The following is a 19,993-nucleotide window of genomic DNA, read 5'->3' as shown; positions in this document are numbered from 1 at the left end:
CTGCCCTGGACACCGACTCCAGCTGGGGCATCCAGGGCTGCTCCTGGTCCCCTGACATTCCCAGGCCACGGGGACGAGCTGGAGCTGCTGCACAGACACAATCCGGGGATCTGCGCTCACTCCCAGGGACCAAACCCTCCTGAACACCTGGCCTGGCCTCCAGGAAAACAAAGCCCAGGTGAGGCTCTGCTGGATCAATGCTGCTTGGAAAAGGAATTTCCCAGGGACAGGGGAGGGACCCTGTGCCCCAGGCTGGGGCTGGGAACACCCTGGACACACATCCGGGCCCACAAACATTCCCTGTGTCCATTCAACACAACCCCGTGACAAAAACAGGCTTCAGTGGAGAACACATGGGTATAAACACGGATCTCAACGTGGGCAGCCCCTCGGGATGCACAGGCTCAGCCCCGTGTCCCTCCGACTGAGAATTCCTGCAGTGCATCCATCGGGAATGCCCAGGTGTCCCTACGTGTGAGAACTCCTCACCAGGAATGTTCAGACAGGAAACACATCCCAGGAGGAGGGACAAGTACTGAGAGCAGCTCTGGGAGCCCGGGGGCTGCCCTGGGAGCTGGGGGACAATGCAGGGAATTGCCATCCCTCAGCTCCACAGGGAGAGCAGGAGCAGCTGGAGTTCCTGGGATAACCCAGCACAAGGACAGCCCAAAGCTGTGCCCACATTCCAAGGCAGAACAAGCCTTAGGAGCAGCTTCCTGCAGCCCTTCCTGCAGCCCCTGGAAGTGTCCCAGGGAGCAGCCCTGTCTGGGGGTGAAAATCCCCCATGTCTGCAGCCAGAGGCCACAGGAACCACAGGAAACGCTTCCAGGACCTGCCCTGGGCTTTGGGCACACACCCTGCGGCCACCAGGGCTGTCCAGAGGGGACAGAGCCACAGCACCCTCAGTCCCACAGGAGGCCACCCAAACCCTTTTTGTTTTCCAGTTCCAAGGCCAGGATCCCCCCTGGGATCCAGCAGTGGCTGCACTGCCCAGGCCCCGCAGCCCCAGCAACACTTCCACGGAGCCAGGGATGGATTTGGGATGAGCAAAAATGCAAAGGACACAAAGCCATGGATGTCCCTGTACCACTGAGCAAAGGGAGCTCTGACATTCACCTCGGGGAGGAACCTCTCACCACTGGAATTGCCAAGGAAGGGGGTGCCCTGTACGGCACCTGGCACAGGTCCTGCAGCTACACAGAACACCCCAAAGGGACCCCTGGAGGGGACAGGGAACCCCTGGGAGGGAAGAGCCCTGTGCTGCCCCACAGGCACCAATCCAAGCTCCAGCTCAGCCCCACAGACATCCCCAGTCTGTCCCAGAGGACCCCCCCTGGCTCCCAGGAGCAGCACAGACGGTGCCAGTTCATCCCAGAGGTGTGAAACACATCAGGAATTCATCATGACTTGGGAGAACAAGTTCCATCATTCCCAGAGGATGCTCCACACCTGCCCTGACACGGCACTGCAGGAGTCATTTCCCTTTGCTTGTTTTCCCTAAAGTTTCATTTTGGATTTGAGGTTGAATTAACAACAAAGCTGCACTGCTCCCCTGTCCCAGTGCTCCCCTGTCCCAGTGCTCCCCTGTCCCAGTGCTCCCCTGTCCCAGTGCTTCCCTGTTCCCCAGGTCCACAGAGGAGCTGGGAAAGGACCAACCCCACCCTCCCACTGCAGTGCTCCTGGACTTTGCTGACAGTGCTTCCCTGGGCCTCCTCTCTGTCCCTCCCCAGAGCAGCCTCTTTGGGATGGATCAGAGATTCCAGCAGTTTGGAATTCCCTGCTCTCAGGTGTGCCTGACACCTTGCCCTGTGCTGAGCCCCTTCCTTGTCCCTTGTGCTCAGCACAGCTGTTCTCTCCACTGAGCATCAATGATCCTCTTCATTATAAACTTTGATCCTTAACTCTATGGAATTCCAGAAAAAGTTTTACCTACAGTGCACAAAGAATATAATTTGGAAAATATTTACATTTTTGTACAATGACACCACAGCACTTGAATCTAAATTTCTTCATACAAACAAATAGCACCATCAGCCTTCTGCACAAGTCTTGCCTAACAAACCCCCAAAAGGTGGATTATTGTTAGATGGGGAGACTGGAACAACTGGGAATGGGAATAAGCTCGAGGAGCTGGAGTACTGAACCATCCATGAAGGGGGGCTGCACAAGATGACCTTTAAGGTCCCCCCACCCCACACCAGTCTGGGATTCTCTGTGATTTAAACACCAAGAGGCAGGGAATGAATGTGGGAGCAGCCCAAGCTGCCCGTGAGCACCAGGGTGGCCCCGAGTGCAGGGAGAGCTGCTCCTGCAGTGAGGGGCAATGCCTGAGCCCCTCCCAGCTCCCACACGCTGACCTGGCCGTGCTCGGCCTCTCTGGGACACCTCTCCCAGGCGGGGTCAAATAAAGGATAAACAACGAGTGACATTCCTGGCCAGGCAGCCCCGGAGGGCTCCCCCAGCCCAGGGAGCCAGGCAGGAGCAGGGAGCAGGGAGGGAAGGGGAAGGGAGGGATCAGGCAGGGACGGCACCGGGCTGGGCCGGCGCTGCCGAGGTGCCTCGCTCCCTGCAGAGCACGGCTGGCTCTGCCTGGGTGCAGCAGGAGATCCAAGTGTCAGTGGTGCCCATTTGGTGCATTCATCTACAGCCAAGGCATTCCTCCAGGATACCTTCCAACATTCCAACATTCCGTGCCTGAGCTGGGAGCTCAGGGAGCAGGGGAGGGACAGGGGGCTCGCCTCACCCCAGCCCCAGCTCGGTGCCAAGGTCCAGCAGTGCCTCGCGGATCACCACAAGTGTAAAAAATTTAAAAACCAGCAGCTCCTCCCAGCTGGGGCGGCAGCTCCGAGCCAGGAGCGGCTGTGCCAGAGGGGATGGCAGCAGGAGGCTCGGGGAGGCGGGGGCTGGAGGGGCTGGGTGCCCAGCGCAGCGCCAGCTCCTTCCCTCGGCTGCGGGCTCACGAGTTCATCCCTTGCTGTGCCCCACGGCCCTGCCCTGGCCCTGGGACGCCGGGCTGGTGCTCCCAGGAGCTCCCAGCCCCCCCTAGAGGTCCGGGAAGCGGCTGGGATCCTCCTTGTAGTCGTCGGGAATGGTGAAGATGGAGTCATCGAACTCGTCGTAGCGGAACTCCTGGAACGTCACAGTGGCCGTGATGGTGGGGAACACCGGGATGTCTGCGGGGACAGGGCACGCTCAGGGACAGCCAGAGTGCCACCAGTCCCCACCCCTGCCAGGCTGGGAGCAGCCTGGGTTATAGTGGGAGGTGTCCCTGCCCATGGGAATGGGAGCACGAGCTGGAATCTGAGGTCATTCCCAACCCAAAGTGCTCTGGAACGCTGTGCAAATACAGCAGAACTGGCAGGCTCACACAGCTCCCTGCAGCTCCAGAACCCTGCATCCTTAGCAAAGGGGCTACTGCTTCTGGGATCATCTATCCCATGAGTAAGCTGACCTCAGACATTTCCATCTGTTACAAGTGCAATAGTTTTCTATTTTTCACTTTAAATCAATCTATCCCCAGTAATCCCTGAAGAAAAGGAAACACAGGAATGTTACAAAATACTCCACACCTGAGATCCTCCCCATATGCAGGAATAATCCAGCACATCCCACTGCCCTTGGAGCAAGGCCCCAGCACTTCTGTGCTCCTGAACTCTCAGTAGCACACCCCTAGGTGAGGGTTCCTCCCCAAAACTCCACAAAAGACCTTCTGAACATATTGCAAGAATAAATGCACATGTTTCGATCTGGATTGGATATTTGGGAAAATTTCTCTTGGAAAGGGTTTTCCAGCATCCCCATGCCTGAAGAGATTTCAAAGTTGTGTAGATGTGGCACTGGGGGACATGGGGCAGTGGTGGCCTTGGCAGTGCTGGGGAATGGTTGGACTCAGAGGGCTTTTCCAACCTAAAATTCTGGATAAATAAAGCCCCAGGAGCTGCTGCGTGCTCTTACCTAATTTGACAGGAAAGCCTGGTGGAAGCTTCATTTGAACAAATTCTCTAAGTTTGTTAAAGTGCTTGAAGGGTGCAATGACTTCTAAGACATTCAACAACCTGCAAAGGAGAGCAGAGCCCGTGACAGATCCTCCTGCCACACACACCCTGTCCCTCTGGACAGGAAAACGTGACCCAAAGGGCCCGGGGGACACACAGGGTGACAATGACAGCATCCCCCTTCTCCATCCCAGGGCATCAGGATCACCCCACATCCAGAATTACAAGAAACCAACACCAGGATAGCAACTCTTTATCCTCATTTTCCACAGGAGATGAGGGATGAGGTACCACCCCCCTTTCTCCATGGACATGTGGAACTGACCTGGCTTTGCACTGGGTTAGGGGACACAACTTTGTGCTAAAATTTATTACAGAGAGAACCATTTCAGAATTCTGTGGGATCAGACACCAGCTGCTGATAACCCTGATAACCCTGCCCAAAACTCTGCACTTATCAAGCCAGGTAAGGGCTTGGCTCCTCCCCCAGTGCCAGCAGCTCCCAGGTTAAGGGATTCCTTGCTCAATAGCCTGACTGCACTCGCACTCCCACTCCTGGGGATCTGGAGGGTTCTTTCTGCAGCTCATGAACACACTAAAACATTCCCAACAGGAATAACTCCCGTGGCCAGGAGCTTTGACTCACGATTCGATTCCTAAAGGGAATTCCTGGCTCATTGCTATCGTGGCTTTGAAGGTTTTCTTGCTCTCCTTGCAGACCAGCTCCCTGCCCAGGTGAGGAGCTCTGTGAGGGAGAGACAAAGTCAGTGTTTCCCAGGGCAATCGTGGGTTTAGAGGAAGGAAAACAGACTTGGGTTGGAAAACCTCAGGGAGGAATCCCTACTCCCAAAGGGTTTGCTTTATTGTAAAGCTGTGCAGAACAAAGATAAAAAAACCTCTTAATTTAGATTACTCTGCTAAACCAGGAGACAGGACAAAACCAAGAAAACTACTCCAGTAAAATAATTCCTCATAAACACAGTGTTAATAAACCCTACAGGAAGTGTTTATTAACCACTACCCAGAAATGCCCATGGCAGGGGTGGAAGTGGATGGGCTTCAAGGTCCCTTCCAGTCCAGAGCATCCCAGGACTCCCTGCCTGTAGCTGAGGCACTGACACTGCTCCCACACACAAGGATCCCTTCCCAGCCCACTGAGACACCAAACCCAGCGCTCCTCCCTCCCCACAAGCAGCACCCACCAAGTGGAGAACCCAAAACCCCCAGAGACCCCCAGCCCCCTGCCAGGGATGCAGAGGGGTCCCTGGAAGCCCGGGCAGGCCCAGCAGCACTCACTTGCCACTCTCTGCAGAGATGTACTCCTCCCAGGAGATGGTGTTGGGGGACGGCGGCGTCAGCGACTGCCGGCGCACGGGCTGTGGGACAAGCACAGCTCAGCTCAGAGCTCCTGCCCCCCTTCCCTCCTGCTGCCATTCCCACCTGGAGCTGCCCCCAGCTCCAAACACAGCCACAGCCTGCCCTGCTCAGCCAGCCCCTGCTCTCAGCCCCCATGGGCCCTTTCTCTAGGACTGGGCTGTGCTGCTCCCCCATAACGAGTTAATTCGGGGCTCCGAGTGCCAAGGCAGCAGCTCCAGCTCACACAGAAATAAATTAATCACTTTAAAAGCTCTGTGTGTGCTCCCAGCTGAAGCCTGGCTCTTTCTGAAGAGCTCTTGATTTCCTGGTGCTAATCACAGGCTTCCTCCCATTTTAATGAAGCTCAAAGGAGCACGATTGCCTTTCTGGCTTCCCTTTCATTCCCAACAATCGACATTGGGCCTAAAAGAATCCGCAGTTGATTTGCCACAGCCAAACCCCTCATCTCTTCTAAGAGACAAATTAAGGCTGAATACCCAATGTAACCACAGAAATCCCTCCCTGTGTGCACTAATCAGGCTAATTCATTAATGCATCACCAAAATTATACTTGTGGGTCATGTTTGTGATTTTTAGATTATGCCAATCAAAAGAAAATAAAAACATTATCTATGTATTTTGCACCACGAGGAGTGGTGTTCAAGATTATTCTCCCACATCCTGGGCAAAGTTAAGTTAATCAACTATACCTCAAAATTCTGCTCCATGAGGTTTCCCCCTTTGCTCAGGCTCTCCATGATCGCTTTATTCCGAAGGATGTCCTCCTCACTGAGATGTTCCCTTCTTTTCCTGGATTCCAACACCAGTCCATTCACCAAGTAGAAATCTGCCAGGAAGTTTCCTACTCTTTCCTGCACGAAAGGAATCGGGACATTAATGACTCACAGAAGATAAAATACTAACATTTTGATTCTTGCGTATCAAATAATGGCAATAAGGGAACCTGGGGATTGAGCCAGAATTCCTCCAGCCCCCCACACGGGCTGGCACAGGAACAGGTACTTCTTATGCAGGGAAGCTTTAAGACAGAGATTGTTGAATAATTTGAGTGAAATCCCTTTCCAGAGCACTCCCATCCCTGCCTTTCTCCAGCAGGAGCACACAGAATCCTTCCTGCACTCCCTGGAACCACCTGCAGAGATCAGAGCCTCCTGGAACAAAACCATTCCCAGCACAAGCACAGTCTGTCCTCCCCCTGCCCAACAGCTACAGAATCCTTCTTCCTTGTTTTCCCTGCTGAAGGCAGTCCAGCAGAGAGATTCCACATGAAATGAATTTGTGCTCATTTGGGATACGGGGACAGGGATTTTTCCTTTGTCCAGCACCCCTTATCCTTCCAGAATCCTGGATTGGTCGGTGCCACAAGGGACCTCAAAGCCCACCCCATTCCAGCTCCCTGCCATGGCAGGGACACCTTCCACCATCCCAGGCTGCTCCAAGCCCTGTCCAGCCTGGCCTGGGCACTGCCAGGGATCCAGGGGCAGCCAGAGTTTCTCCAGGAATCTGCCCCAGTGCTTCCTGCAGTGCCTTTCCCTCCTCCCTCCTGCCCAGCAGCAGCTCTGAGCCCCCCTCACTCACAGTTTTGTCCTCCCTGAAGAGCCACCCAGTCTGGGCCCGTGTGAACGTGATGGATTTGGTGGATAAGGTGGCAGAGTAAATATCACTGCTCATCAAAATGTCAACCTCCTCTTCTGTCTCCATCTCAGATTCCTGGAAGAAAAATTCCAAAATACTCAGCAGAACTCAGCAAACAACGATTGCTTCCTCTAAAGAGACACCAATAAACACAAATGCATAAGCCTTGTCCTTTGGATCTTTTCCCAGAAGCAGCATTTCCTGCATTTTCAAGTGGGTTTATAAAACCTCTGGCCAAATGGTTTCCAAATAGTTTAATCTTGAATATTAATGTGAATAAAGCATCCCAATGGGATTTATGCAGCAGCTCAGCAGCCACACCCTTTCCACAGTCAATAATCCATCTGCTTAAGTGATTGGGGGATAAAACTGTAATTAAAGACTTGACTAATTACAGGGGGTCCAGTGAGTCAGACCCTCACACTGTTATCAGCTGAACTGGCCATGGAGTGACTAAAAGGATGCAAAGCAGTGGGAACAGATCTGAAAATCCACCTGAGGACAGCTGAGTTGAGCCCAGTGGAAAGATGAAAAGCAGCACATCATAATTTAAACCACATCTTTCCAGTCCATTCCCATTCCAGCTTCTCCTCAACCAGAAATCTGGATTCAAAGCTGGCTTCCCTCACAAAATTTGATTTCACCTTCACAGCTCAAATTGGAAGAACTGAGGTAAAAATTCTTTGCTTTGCAGCTCTTTGGGTGTTTCTGAGGCAAATTCTGTTTGACACATTCCCAAAAGAGCCTGGGATGTGTCCCACCCCCTTCCCAGAGCTTTACCTCGTGGTGTATTCGCTGGTAAACTTTTTGCTCATTGTCTAAAACTACAAAAGATTCGGAGGGTGCGGCGTCACCGTTAAAAATGAAGCTTAAATCCCCTCGTTGGCACTTCATGTCAGTAAAGTCTATCAGAGTTGTGTCCAGCCTGTGAAAACAACCCCAAATGTCACAAAAATTACCCACAAATGCTGGAGGAAATTCAGCTTTCAAGCAGGAAAGTGCATTTTTTAATGGCAAACAAACACATGAAGGGCTGAGTTTTCATAGGATTTCATAAGTGAGGCCTGGATGCAGAAATCGGCAAAAAATTGCTATAAAAGTGAAGTTCTCTTCAGAAAATTGTATTTAATACTGCCAGCATGAGGAGGGGAGGGGGAGATAATCTATTCAGTGCTACACACTGAGAAACAACTCCTCAGCAGGGTCCTGACTTGAATAACGACACTGGGACATGACCCAAAATCTGAAGAGGACTCAGAAACAAACTCATTTTTTAAAATTTTATTTATTTTCATTGCTATTTCTATTTCTCTCCCTCACCAACACCAAAGACATGCGCCTGCAGACCTGAGTAACTGGAAGAAGATGGACCTGAGGCCATGGATGTCTGTAGTAATTCATGTCCACTATTGCCAGAGCATTTATTTCTCATAAAGAGGTGGTTAAAGAACCTCAGCTGGGTAACTTCAACTCTAAAGTGGTGAGGGATTAAAACTCCTCATAGATTTGCCTCTGATTCCAAGGAAAAACCTGTATTTATCTATTTCCCCTCAGTTCATGCCTCATACAGGCAGAGCATTCAGAAATGAGAAGGAAAGCAACAATCCCAGACTCAAACTTCAGCTAAAAATTCACTTTACAGACCCAAGCTGCCCCTTCAATACAACAAAAATTTCTACAGATTGAATCTCCAGGATCATATTCTTGCCTCTCTGTTTTAAATTTTGGACCCTAAAGAAAATGCCAGAAAATACATTTGGTTCCAAACTAAAAAGAGTTGAGCTCAGAGAGACTCCTGAAATCCCCTACTGAGTTTGTGAATTTGTCACATTAAACACCTTAAAGAGAGAAATTATATCACTTTTTCGGTTGTTTTTTTTGTTTTTTTTTTTTTTTTAAGTAGAGACTGGAGCAGCAACACTTCTCCAGGAAATACTGGAATTTATTTGCAATTGTGTTATAAATACCCAATCCCTGTTTTTCACTGGCACATCTGGTAGATAAAGCCTTATCCAGCTGAACTGCTCTTGCTCTATATTTAAGTTACATTCAGCTCAACAGATAATCAGAGAGCCTGAAATCGCAAGGCTCAGTGCTGTGCCATGGATGAGCCCAGGCTCCTCAGGGATTCAGGCTCACTGGGATCCAGCTTTGCCCTGGCACAGAAGTATTTGGGTACAAAAGCAGCACTCACCTGATATTTATACCTTGTTTGTGTATTTTACATGCATCAGAAGGCAGAATTCGGGAAAGTAAAGGCACTAAAGGAGGGAGAGAAAAGGCAATCAGGGCACTGAGATCCCTCTGCAAAGTATTCCCATTAAAGCTATTCAATCAGTCTGATTCTGGATGTGTTTTAATGAAAATACAGCATTTTCCAACATCTCAATCAAACACAACATCAGGGGTATTTCTATTTGATAAAATTGATTTTTTTGTAATTGTAATTGCATACCCTGCTTCCAATATCAGACAGAATTTGTATTTCCATCACAGGTAAACCATTTACAAATCCTAATAACTGTGGCTGTTCATAATTTGAATTCTGGGATTTAACAGTTTATGTAATGCACCAAGGGAAAGAAAGCCTGGTTCCAATTAAAGCAGACCAGCCACAAGCATAAAAATGATCCAAGGTATTAATACTAATTATTAAATTAATAAAACACATAAAATCATGGAAGTCCAGACTGGTTTGGATTGGGGGGACCTTAAGGATCATCCCCATCCCACCCACTGCCATGGCCCAGGTTCTTAAAACAAAGAGCTACCTCCCCTCCTTAGTGAGTCACTGGAGAAGAGAATTCAGCTCCAAAAGTGAGTAAGCAAAACTAAATCTTGAAAAAGTTGTGTGTCCTTTCCTCAGCACTGAGATCCCAAGCACTGTGGCTGTTCCAGCACAAAGCACAGAACAAGTGTGCTGCAGGCTGATTGCATTATCTCCCTGGGGAAGGGACATGGAAGCACTCACCCCAACTTTGAAAATCCCAGTGAAGCTCTAGATAGAAGTCACCTAGCTGAGAAGAAAAGAAGAATGTGTTAACAAGCCTTTCAGGCTAAGAAACTGTAAAATTTGCTGGAAGACAGGCAGAAGTTGTGTTTGGCAAAGAAAACTTTCTCTAATGTTGTACTTGAATTTGTACTGAACTTGAACATCACTGAAGCTTTAGCTGCAGCAGAATCAATAATGACAAAATGATGTAACTCATCTGAACTCACATTTTTAATAATTTCTTAATACTAGGTCAACTATCAAGCCCTGGATTGCAAAAGATTTATTGGAAACGTGTTTAAAAAGCACCTATGGAGCTCTCTGCTTGCTTTGATTGATCCCATCAATCCCACAGAATTAGAATTAATTATACAATAATTAATGAGTCAAGTTTCAGGCAGGAGTGTTGCAAAGACCAATTGCCAGTGGCCTCGTGGAAATGTGCTGAAGTCATCAGGTCAGAGCACGTGTGAGCCAGAGCCAACCCAGCACGAGGTGCTCAGGGATCACAACACAGCTCAGCCTCCACAGGGACAAGTTAATGAACTTCTGAGAAATAACTGGGCTTCTACAAACTGCTGTCCCCAAACTGAGCAATATTTCACTGTGCCCAAGGGGAACTGGCTGCTGGGTGCTGATGGAGAATGAAACCAAAAATCTCCTCCAGCACTGGGCAAGGGGATTTGGGGACTGAACACACCAGGAAATTATTCACTGATACAAGATTTAAGAAAGTTTTAAAAATCTAATGAAATAGATCCTTTAACTCTGAGATTGCAATGATGATGAGCAGGTCTGCCTTACACAAACCTTATATTTGAATTTCTAGAAGTTGAAAGGAAGTATGACCTTAAAATAAATATAATTCTGGCTTAAAACAGAGCCAAGATTGCTTTTAAGAGCAGAAGATTGGTAAAAACATGGAAAAAACTTGCTGGCAGTTTTCCAGAGTGTCCATACTCAGAGCACAAGTCACTGCTTTCCACCCATCTGGTTTTGTCAGCACAACTCACCTCTTTCAGGGCTTTTAATAACCGAGGTCGCTTCTCTTCAACACTTTCCCTGGACTGCTGCTTGAGCTTCCTCAGGAGTGCTGAAACTACACAGGAATTAATCCATGAACTCTGGTTGTTTGGTAATTACAGGTGAGTGTCTTACTTGAGGTCTTAAACCCAATAATGCAATGGAACATTTCATCAGACCTGAGGAATTAATCCCAGCTACAGGAACTGCACGTTAACCTGCTCAGATCACCCCAGGAAGGAAAGCCTCAATAATTGTTTGTAAAATTAACTATAGAATCATGTCAAGAGGGTTTGTACACAGGTATTAGTAAATATGTGGATACAAATATACTGAGTAACATCTACTCCACTGAGAAAATCAATAGTGAGGAGCTGACAAGAGAATGCTGTTGGTAGATTATAAAGTAGTGCATTAATATATTAATAATATATTTATATGTGCAATATGTGGTGAGTTTTCTGCTATAGGAATGCACCACCACACATGGTAATACCAAATACTATTAACATCCACCAGTGAGTAGCAGCAGAATAATTTCCTTTTGCTACTCCATGTCTGAGGTGAATAAACAATATTTGAATAATACATAACATATAAATTACATTTTCCCACTGGACTGTTGAGATGCAGCCTAAAAGCCACATCCCACTGGCAACTGACACATAAACAAGCCTGTGACCACAGGGAGCAGGCCAAGGAGATGATCCCACCCAGCCCAGATCCATCTGGATCCCGTCCCTGCCATTCCAAACCCAGAACATGCTCGTGCAGAGCTCTCCCAATGCCCTCAGTCTGAGCAGAGTTAACAGCTTGCTTATGTAACCCAGTGCAATTTCTTATCAAGGAAATGGATGTGCCTGATCATGTTCAGATATAAAATGTTCAGCTGATTAAGAGAAACCCTTCAGAGAGCTGAAAGAGGGCTGTGGGAAAATAACCCAGCTTGAGAGCTCTGCTTTCCTGCTCTGAATGAGCCCCAGTTTGGGATTAACTGGCAAACTGGGATGAATGAAGACGTGCTTACTCATCTGTCTGTCTCCATAGCTGATGGCTTCGGCCAGAGGGCTCCATCCCTGAGCGTTTTTCACCTTTACTGGAGCATTATGGGCTAAAAGCAGGTGGGCACATTCTGGAACAAAATATCCACAGTTATTTACAGTAAAGGATGCAGCAGGAGCAGTCAGGATAAAACTCTACCAAAGCAATTCATATCAAAGATATTACAGAGATTATCAAAACACATATCTGGGTTCTGACTCACTCTAACAAACAAAGCCATTTATGCAAGGACTTCCAGCACTTCCCTGTTCAATATTATCACTAAAAATAATTGGTGATCAGCCACCAATTATATAACACTGAAGAGACTTGTCCCTCCTGCTACGTGGAGTTTGCTTTTTATAATATTTCTGCATGTCAGATACACACACCACCATGGAACAAGGATATTTATATTTAATGCATGACATCAGCTCTCTCTGCTGCACACACAAAGCAGAGATACCTCAGGGCCTTCATCCCTCTCCAGGGGGTGAATGGATCACGGGGACACGGATTTGGGGTAACTCCCATCAGGTACAGGGGAGGCAGAGGAGCCTGAGGCACCAACACATCCCTGTGTGCCACAACATCCTGGGGAATCTGGATTTAAGGAGGGCAAACAGGCACCTCTGAGGAAAGCCTCAGAGCAGGTGTGGAACCAACAGCTGCATTCCCCATCCACAGGTGGACATGATGGTGGAAAACTGAAGGAAGCAAGGAGGGTTTCAGTGCTCCCATGTGCTCCTTGGAATGGTTCTGCAGCTTCCAACCATGAGGAAACCTCAGCACATGTCACTAAAGCCACCCTGAGCTGTCTGGAGGTGATGCAGCAGGGCCCAGCTGTCTCATCACCAGGACAGGACTTCCTGGGTTATTTTCCTGCCACAGGTGCCACAGGAAACTGCACTGGTCATTCCAGATGCAGCAGCTGTGAGTCAGTGCAGGCTGAGTGGCCGGGGAGGAAGAGATCCCTCCCTGCTGAACAAACTGTCTCCTGTGGGATAAACAAAGGCCCTGACTAACCCAGCCAAGACACCCAGGGATTTTTATGGCTCCTTAAACAGTGCCCAGGACAACAACATCACTCTGCAGGGAGCAGGCAAATCAGCTTGGAATCTCCAGCCAGATTCCATTTCCAGTTCAATAAACAGGCTGGGAGAGCTGGGGGTGCTCAGCTGCAGGGGAGAAGGCTCCAGAGAGAGCTCAGAGACCCTGGCAGGGCATGAAGGGGCTCCAGGAGAGCTGCAGAGGGGCTGGGGACAAGAGGAGACAGGAAAGGGGGAATGGCTTCCCACTGCCAGAGGGCAGGGTTAGGTGGAATTCTGGGAATAAAGTTCAGATTTCCTTTCCCACTCTTCTTCTCCAAATCCATGTGGCATCTTCCTCCCAGAAAACCTCACTAGCTTGAAACACAAGCTCACACTCAGGAAAGGGAAAAACCCCTTTTTTCCTCTTGCCCCCAAATCTTCAGGATCGCTGAAAAGGTAACAAAACAAATGGTTCTACCCACCTTTATGTCCCAACATCACAGCAAGATGTAAAGGAGTGTTTCCTAAGAGAAACCACAGAAATAAAAGAGATGAGATGAAAGTCAGCAGAATCCATTGCAATCCCTTCCTTAGGAAACTGCAGTTCCTGCTCTAACCCAGGAACACAGCAACACCCACCAGAGGAGTGACATTTGCTTGGATTGTGATTGTCAAAATAAATATATTGAGACACATTTCATGGGCCAAGAGAGGGTTTTTAATGATATCTTGAAACTCACTCCAGACAAAGAGGTCCAGAGGTGTCTTTGAGAAAGACACAACCCCAGTGCTCCCCACAAGCTGAAGGGTCTGATCCCTTCCCAGCCTGACATATCTGGGTTAAAAGCTACTCACAGATATGATACTGATTAAAAATTTAACAGCCTGTTTTATTAATATTTCAAAGACTGAGTACTCATTTTTTACAACTACAGTACTGGGCATATTGAGAAGGAACAGCACCTTCACTACAAAGCTGCCTTTTGGCTGTTTCCAAAGAAAGCTTTGGAGATAGCAGCAGCCTCTCAAAGCTGTCCCCATTTTCCTGGTGATGCTCGTGACACAGGTGGTATTTGTGTTGTTAAATATTCACTGTGAGGCACCCAGAGCTGTTTTTCCTGGATTATTGCTGCTACCAGGCTCATGACACCATTTATTCAGGCAGCTTAAGGATGTAAAGTTCTTCCATTTAACTGTATTTTGTACATTTAAACATCTTCTTAGAGCAGTCAAGAGAAAAAAATGCTGGAAAACAAATTTTTTGTGCAATTCTAACACACACACTCGGCTGAGAGCTGTTCTCTAACTCCCATTTTGTCAGCAGGAAGAACCTGCTCTGTGCAGAGGGTGTGCTGCACATCTGGAGAGGCTGCCACAGGAATGCCAGCACCCTGCAGCATCAGGGGAATTCAGATGGAGATGGGAGGGAGCTCTGTCCTGCCTGCCCAGGAGGGCTGACAGGGCTGTTCAAGGTGTCCTGCATCTCATCCTTGCAGGACACTGGCAGCAGCCCAGGCAGCCACAGCCCAGCTCATTATACACTGACCCAGCTCAGCTCCTGCTGCTATTAATAGCTGCTCCAACATCTGGGAGCACAGCACTGGGAGTCCTGGACGCTGCCAGGCTCTGCCAGGGTGTGCAAATAACCTTCCTGAGGAGCAGGTCTGAGAGGGAGCCACACTGAGTGCCCAGGAAATGCCAATCACCTGACCCAAGGGGAAACATTGTCATAAAATCACGGAGTCACAGGAATGGTGAGGGTGGAAAAGCCCTGAAGGATCACCAAGTCCAAGCTGTGCCCAATTCCCACCTTGTCACCAGCACTGGGTGCCACATCCAGCCCTTCCTTGGGCACCTCCAGGGATGGGCACTGCAACCCTCCCTGGGCAGTTCCAGAGCCTTCCCATGGACCCCCCTTTCCATGGGGAATTCCTGCTGATGTCCAGCCCAGTTCTCCCCTGACAGAACTTGGGGCCATTCCCTCTCCTCCTGTCCCTGTTCCCTGACTGACCCATGGCTGTGCCCTCCTGTCAGGAGCTGTGCAGAGCTACAAGGGCCCCTGAGCCTCCTCTGCTCCAGGCTGAGCCCCTGCCCAGCTCCTCAGAGATTCTGCAGCCCCTGCCCAGCTCCTCAGGGATTCTGCAGCCCCTGCCCAGCTCCTCAGGGATTCTGCAGCCCCTGCCCAGCTCCCTCAGGGATTCTGCAGCCCCTGCCCAGCTCCTCAGGGATTCTGCAGCCCCTGCCCAGCTCCTCAGAGATTCTGCAGCCCCTGCCCAGCTCCTCAGGGATTCTGCAGCCCCTGCCCAGCTCCCTCAGGGATTCTGCAGCCCCTGCCCAGCTCCTCAGGGATTCTGCAGCCCCTGCCCAGCTCCTCAGGGATTCTGCAGCCCCTGCCCAGCTCCTCAGGGATTCTGCAGCCCCTGCCCATCTCCATTTCCTGCCCCAGACATGCTCCAGCCCCTCAGGGTCTTTTTTGGAATGAAGGCCACAGAACTGACCCCAGGATTTGAGGTGGGGCCTCAGCAGTGCCCAGCACAGCCACAGCCCCCTTTCCCAAGAAATCAGTGCTCCAGCAGCTCCTGGAATCCTGCCTGTGCCCATCCAGGTGGGCAAACAAAGCCTGCTGACCCAACACCACACCTCAAACACAGCACCTGTCCCCACACACGTGTGGCCTTTCACCTCTGCTGAGGTACCTGCCCACCCACAGGGAGCCAGGGCTGTTTTCCAGCAAGAGGATTTGTCTGTTCAGGATTTAAGCTCTTAAATGCATGTTATAATAAAGCTGGAAGTTATCTACTAGGTGTAGCTACAGGCTTCTCCCAGGAAACTCATTGTTTGGGAATAATGACACCGGCCTTCCTCTGGGCAGTGATTTGGAGGTTAATTTGGGAAGCTGGGGAGGCACTCAATTAACACTCAATTGCTTTTAGCAGAACAGCAGGAGTCTCCCATTCCACAGGATTTGGCTTTCCTGCACTGAACCAACACTAAAACAGGCCTGGATTATTAACAATAAATTCTCTCTCCCCTCTGTCCAATCCTTTAGCACATCCCTGGATTCCTCTGGCTTATTTCTGAGCAAATCATCAGCTGGAGTGTCCCCCAAATTATTCCCAGTTCCAGTGTGTGTAAACAAGTGACAGATGGAAACAGGCAGGAAGAAAACAATAACAGGGAAATGTTACTCAGGCCTTTGGAATGTCAAACCATCAAGAGGTTTGTTGTGGGTGTTTTTTTTTGAATAGTTCAAGTAAAAACTTGGAGGAAGATGATGAGTCAGAGATCCCCAAAGTGTCCCAACTCTGCACAGAGCTGGGAAAGCAGGGAGATCTTAATTAGAGATTTATATATGGATCCAAAAAGGATGGAATCAATGTGTGAGATACACACTGAGGGTGACAGCACAGCAAAGAGAGATCAGGAAGTGCCTTCAAGGAAAAATTTGGAGCTGCTGCTGCTGCTGAGCTGCTTGAAGGGGAACTGGAGGAGGAACAGGAGAAGCAGCAGCAGGAATAGAGAAAGTGGGAAAATTCCTCCCCAAGTCTGCTGCTTTCATTCTAGCAGGATTTGCTGGAATGAAGGTGGCAGGATAAACAGATCTGTAGCTGGATTTGGAGCTCTGCCCTTAGGAAAGCGCTGTGCCAGCTGTAGGGAACACTCCTGCCCATCCTGGCTGGGAGCTGAGCCCTGTGCTACCCTGCAGCCCTCAGCTGCCTTCCAGTGCCACCACAGACACAGCTGGAACCCCCAACTCCATCGTTCCTGCCACCGTGCCAGCCCCGGAGATCCTTCACCTTCGTGCTCCCTTCGAATTTCCAGACCACAGTGAAGCAAAGCCCATCTCCTTATCAGAAACACAACACAAGCCTGCTCTTTATCACAACTTCTCAGACACCGCACACGTGGAACTGGGAGTTCTCCAGCAGAAATGGATCATGTTACTCTCCAAACGGCTATTGAAATAGAGATTAGAACCAACCACGAAGGTCAAGCTGATCCCCCAGGCTGATTTATTTGTTAACAGCATAAAATATCCTCCAAATTAAAACGTTTTGAAATGTCCTGGCAAGACATTCAATATTTACAAATTTCAGAGCAGCACAGGGATCAGATTCCATCTCTGTCGCTGACACTGCTGTGGACAAGGCATTTGCAGAGGAGCAGCTGAGAACAACTCTCTCAAAATCCAGAGCCACAGCATTTAAAAAGAAAGGGGAAAAAAGGGTTGATCTTTGTAGCCCGGGGAAATATCAAAAACTGCTCTGCCAACAGCCAAAGGAACAACTCAGCATCCCCCAAAGCAAACGGGTGACAGCTCAGACACCCTAAAAAAGAACAAATCTTTTAAATGCAGTGGGGTCTTGGACACAGAGCAACACCTGCTCAGAGGCAGCTCTGCCAGCACAGTGCTGGTACTGGAGCTCACAGTGCTCATTCATATTACGAAAATCATGGAATTACGGAATGGTTTCGAATGGACCTTAAAGCCCATCCCTGCCATGCCAGAGACACCTTCCACTGAATCAGGATGCTCCAAGCCCTGTCCAGCCTGGCCTTGGGCACTGCCAGGGATCCAGGGGCAGCCACAGCTGCTCTGGGCACCCTGTGCCAGGGCCTCAGCACCCCGCCAGGGAAGAATCCCTTCCCAGCATCCCATCCATCCCTGCCTCCCGTCAGTGGAAGCCATCCCCCTTGGCCAGTCACTCCATCCCTTGTCCACAACCCTTCCTACAGGGTATTCACCCACCCTTATGAAACTCCCAAGGAATTCCCTATTCCCCGGTCCAGCATCCGCATCTCCCGCCCCGCCGGGACGCGGCCCGAGCCCCGGTTCCCCGGTGCGTCCCGCTCACCGTGACTGTCCTTCTGGGCGATGCCCTGCGTGCGGATGAGCGCCGAGAGCCGCCGCACGTCCCCCTTGAACACGCACTCGTGCACGGGGAAGGGGCCGCGCTCGGGCCCGGCGGAGGCGGCCCGGGCCGGCGGGCGGTGCCGGTGAGCGCCGGGCCCGCGGTGCCCCCCGGCCCGCCCGCCCTTCCCGCCCGTGAAGGCGCCCCCGGGCGCCGCGGCCGCCTCGTCCTCGCCGGCCGCCAGCAGGTCCCCGTCCTCCTTGCTGGGCTTGTGGTCCCTGCGCAGCGAGCGGAGCTTCTCGCCGGTCATGGCCGGCGGGAGCGCCCGCAGCGCTCGGAGCCCGCGGGGCCGGTCCCGCCCGGAGCCCCCGGAGCGGCCGCAGCTCCGCCCGCGCCTCACGGGCCTCGGCTCCGCGCCGCCATCTTCGGCCGCCGCTCTCGCGAGACTGCGCCGCACCGAGAGAGCGCGCGGGAGGAGCCACGGAGTGACCGGGAGGGGCGGGGCGGGATCCGCCCAACGGGGACGGCCTGAGGGGAGGAGGGATCGGGGATCGGTCCCAGCAACCGCATCCTGAGGGGAGGAGGGATCGGGGATCGGTCCCAGCAACCGCATCCTGTGGGACGGGATCCGGGATCGATCCCAACAACCGCATCCTGAGGGGAGGAGGGATTAGGGATCCGTCCCAGCAACCGCATCCTGAGGGGAGGGATCGGGGATCGATCCCAGCAACCGCATCCTGTGGGACGGGATCCGGGATCGATCCCAACAACCGCATCCTGAGGGGAGGAGGGATCGAGGATCGATCCCAACAACCGCATCCTGAGGGGAGGAGGGATCGAGGATCGATCCCAGCAACCGCATCCTGAGGGGAGGGATCGGGGATCGATCCCAACAACCGCATCCTGAGGAGAGGGATCGGGGATCGGTCCCAACAACCGCATCCTGAGGAGAGGGATCGGGGATCGATCCCAGCAACCGCATCCTGAGGGGAGGGATCGGGGATCGATCCCAACAACCGCATCCTGAGGAGAGGGATCGGGGATCGATCCCAACAGCCGCATCCTGAGGGGAGGAGGGATCGAGGATCGATCCCAGCAACCGCATCCTGAGGGGAGGGATCGGGGATCGATCCCAACAACCGCATCCTGAGGGGAGGAGGGATCGAGGATCGATCCCAGCAACCGCATCCTGAGGGGAGGAGGGATCGGGGATCGGTCCCATCAACCGCATCCTGTGGGACGGGATCCGGGATCGATCCCAACAACCGCATCCTGAGGGGAGGGATCGCGGATCGGTCCCAGCAACCGCATCCTGAGGGGAGGGATCGGGGATCGATCCCAACAACCGCATCCTGAGGAGAGGGATCGGGGATCGATCCCAGCAACCGCATCCTGAGGAGAGGGATCGGGGATCGATCCCAACAACCGCATCCTGAGGGGAGGGATCGGGGATCGATCCCAACAACCGCATCCTGAGGAGAGGGATCGGGGATCGATCCCAACAACCGCATCCTGAGGGGAGGGATCGGGGATCGATCCCAACAACCGCATCCTGAGGGGAGGGATCGGGGATCGATCCCAACAACCGCATCCTGAGGGGAGGAGGGATCGGGGATCGATCCCAGCAACCGCATCCTGAGGGGAGGAGGGATCGGGGATCGATCCCAACAACCGCATCCTGAGGGGAGGGATCGGGGATCGATCCCAGCAACCGCATCCTGAGGGGAGGAGGGATTAGGGATCCGTCCCAACAACCGCATCCTGAGGGGAGGGATCGGGGATCGATCCCAGCAACCGCATCCTGAGGGGAGGAGGGATTAGGGATCCGTCCCAACAACCACATCCTGAGGGGAGGGATCGGGGATCGATCCCAACAACCGCATCCTGAGGGGAGGGATCGGGGATCGGTCCCAACAACCGCATCCTGATGGGAGGAGGGATTAGGGATCCGTCCCAACAACCGCATCCTGAGGGGAGGAGGGATCGGGGATCCGTCCCAGCAACCGCATCCTGAGGAGAGGGATCGGGGGTGGATTCCAACACATC

At 51.5% G+C, this 19,993-nt stretch overlaps 1 protein-coding gene across 1 annotated transcript; it reads right to left on the bottom strand.

Moving 5' to 3' along the window:
• Window positions 1-1,641: 1,641 nt before the first annotated feature.
• On the bottom strand, window positions 1,642-18,257 carry ANKRD13C (ankyrin repeat domain 13C). The gene is made up of 13 exons (XM_058808596.1): window positions 17,951-18,257; window positions 13,577-13,618; window positions 12,050-12,154; window positions 11,013-11,098; window positions 9,979-10,024; window positions 9,202-9,268; window positions 7,788-7,932; window positions 6,951-7,082; window positions 6,062-6,223; window positions 5,292-5,371; window positions 4,642-4,740; window positions 3,955-4,055; window positions 1,642-3,173 (listed from the first exon to the last, which is right to left on the bottom strand). Exons 1-13 carry the CDS (start codon window positions 18,255-18,257, stop codon window positions 3,043-3,045), a joined length of 1,503 nt encoding a protein of 500 aa, XP_058664579.1. The 3' UTR covers window positions 1,642-3,042.
• Window positions 18,258-19,993: the final 1,736 nt, after the last annotated feature.

Source organism: Ammospiza caudacuta, chromosome 7 (genome assembly GCF_027887145.1).
Source record: "Ammospiza caudacuta isolate bAmmCau1 chromosome 7, bAmmCau1.pri, whole genome shotgun sequence".
NCBI lineage: Eukaryota > Metazoa > Chordata > Aves > Passeriformes > Passerellidae > Ammospiza > Ammospiza caudacuta.
The sequence above is the reverse complement of the archived record's forward strand: the minus strand, read 5'-3'. Positions and strand labels throughout refer to the sequence as shown.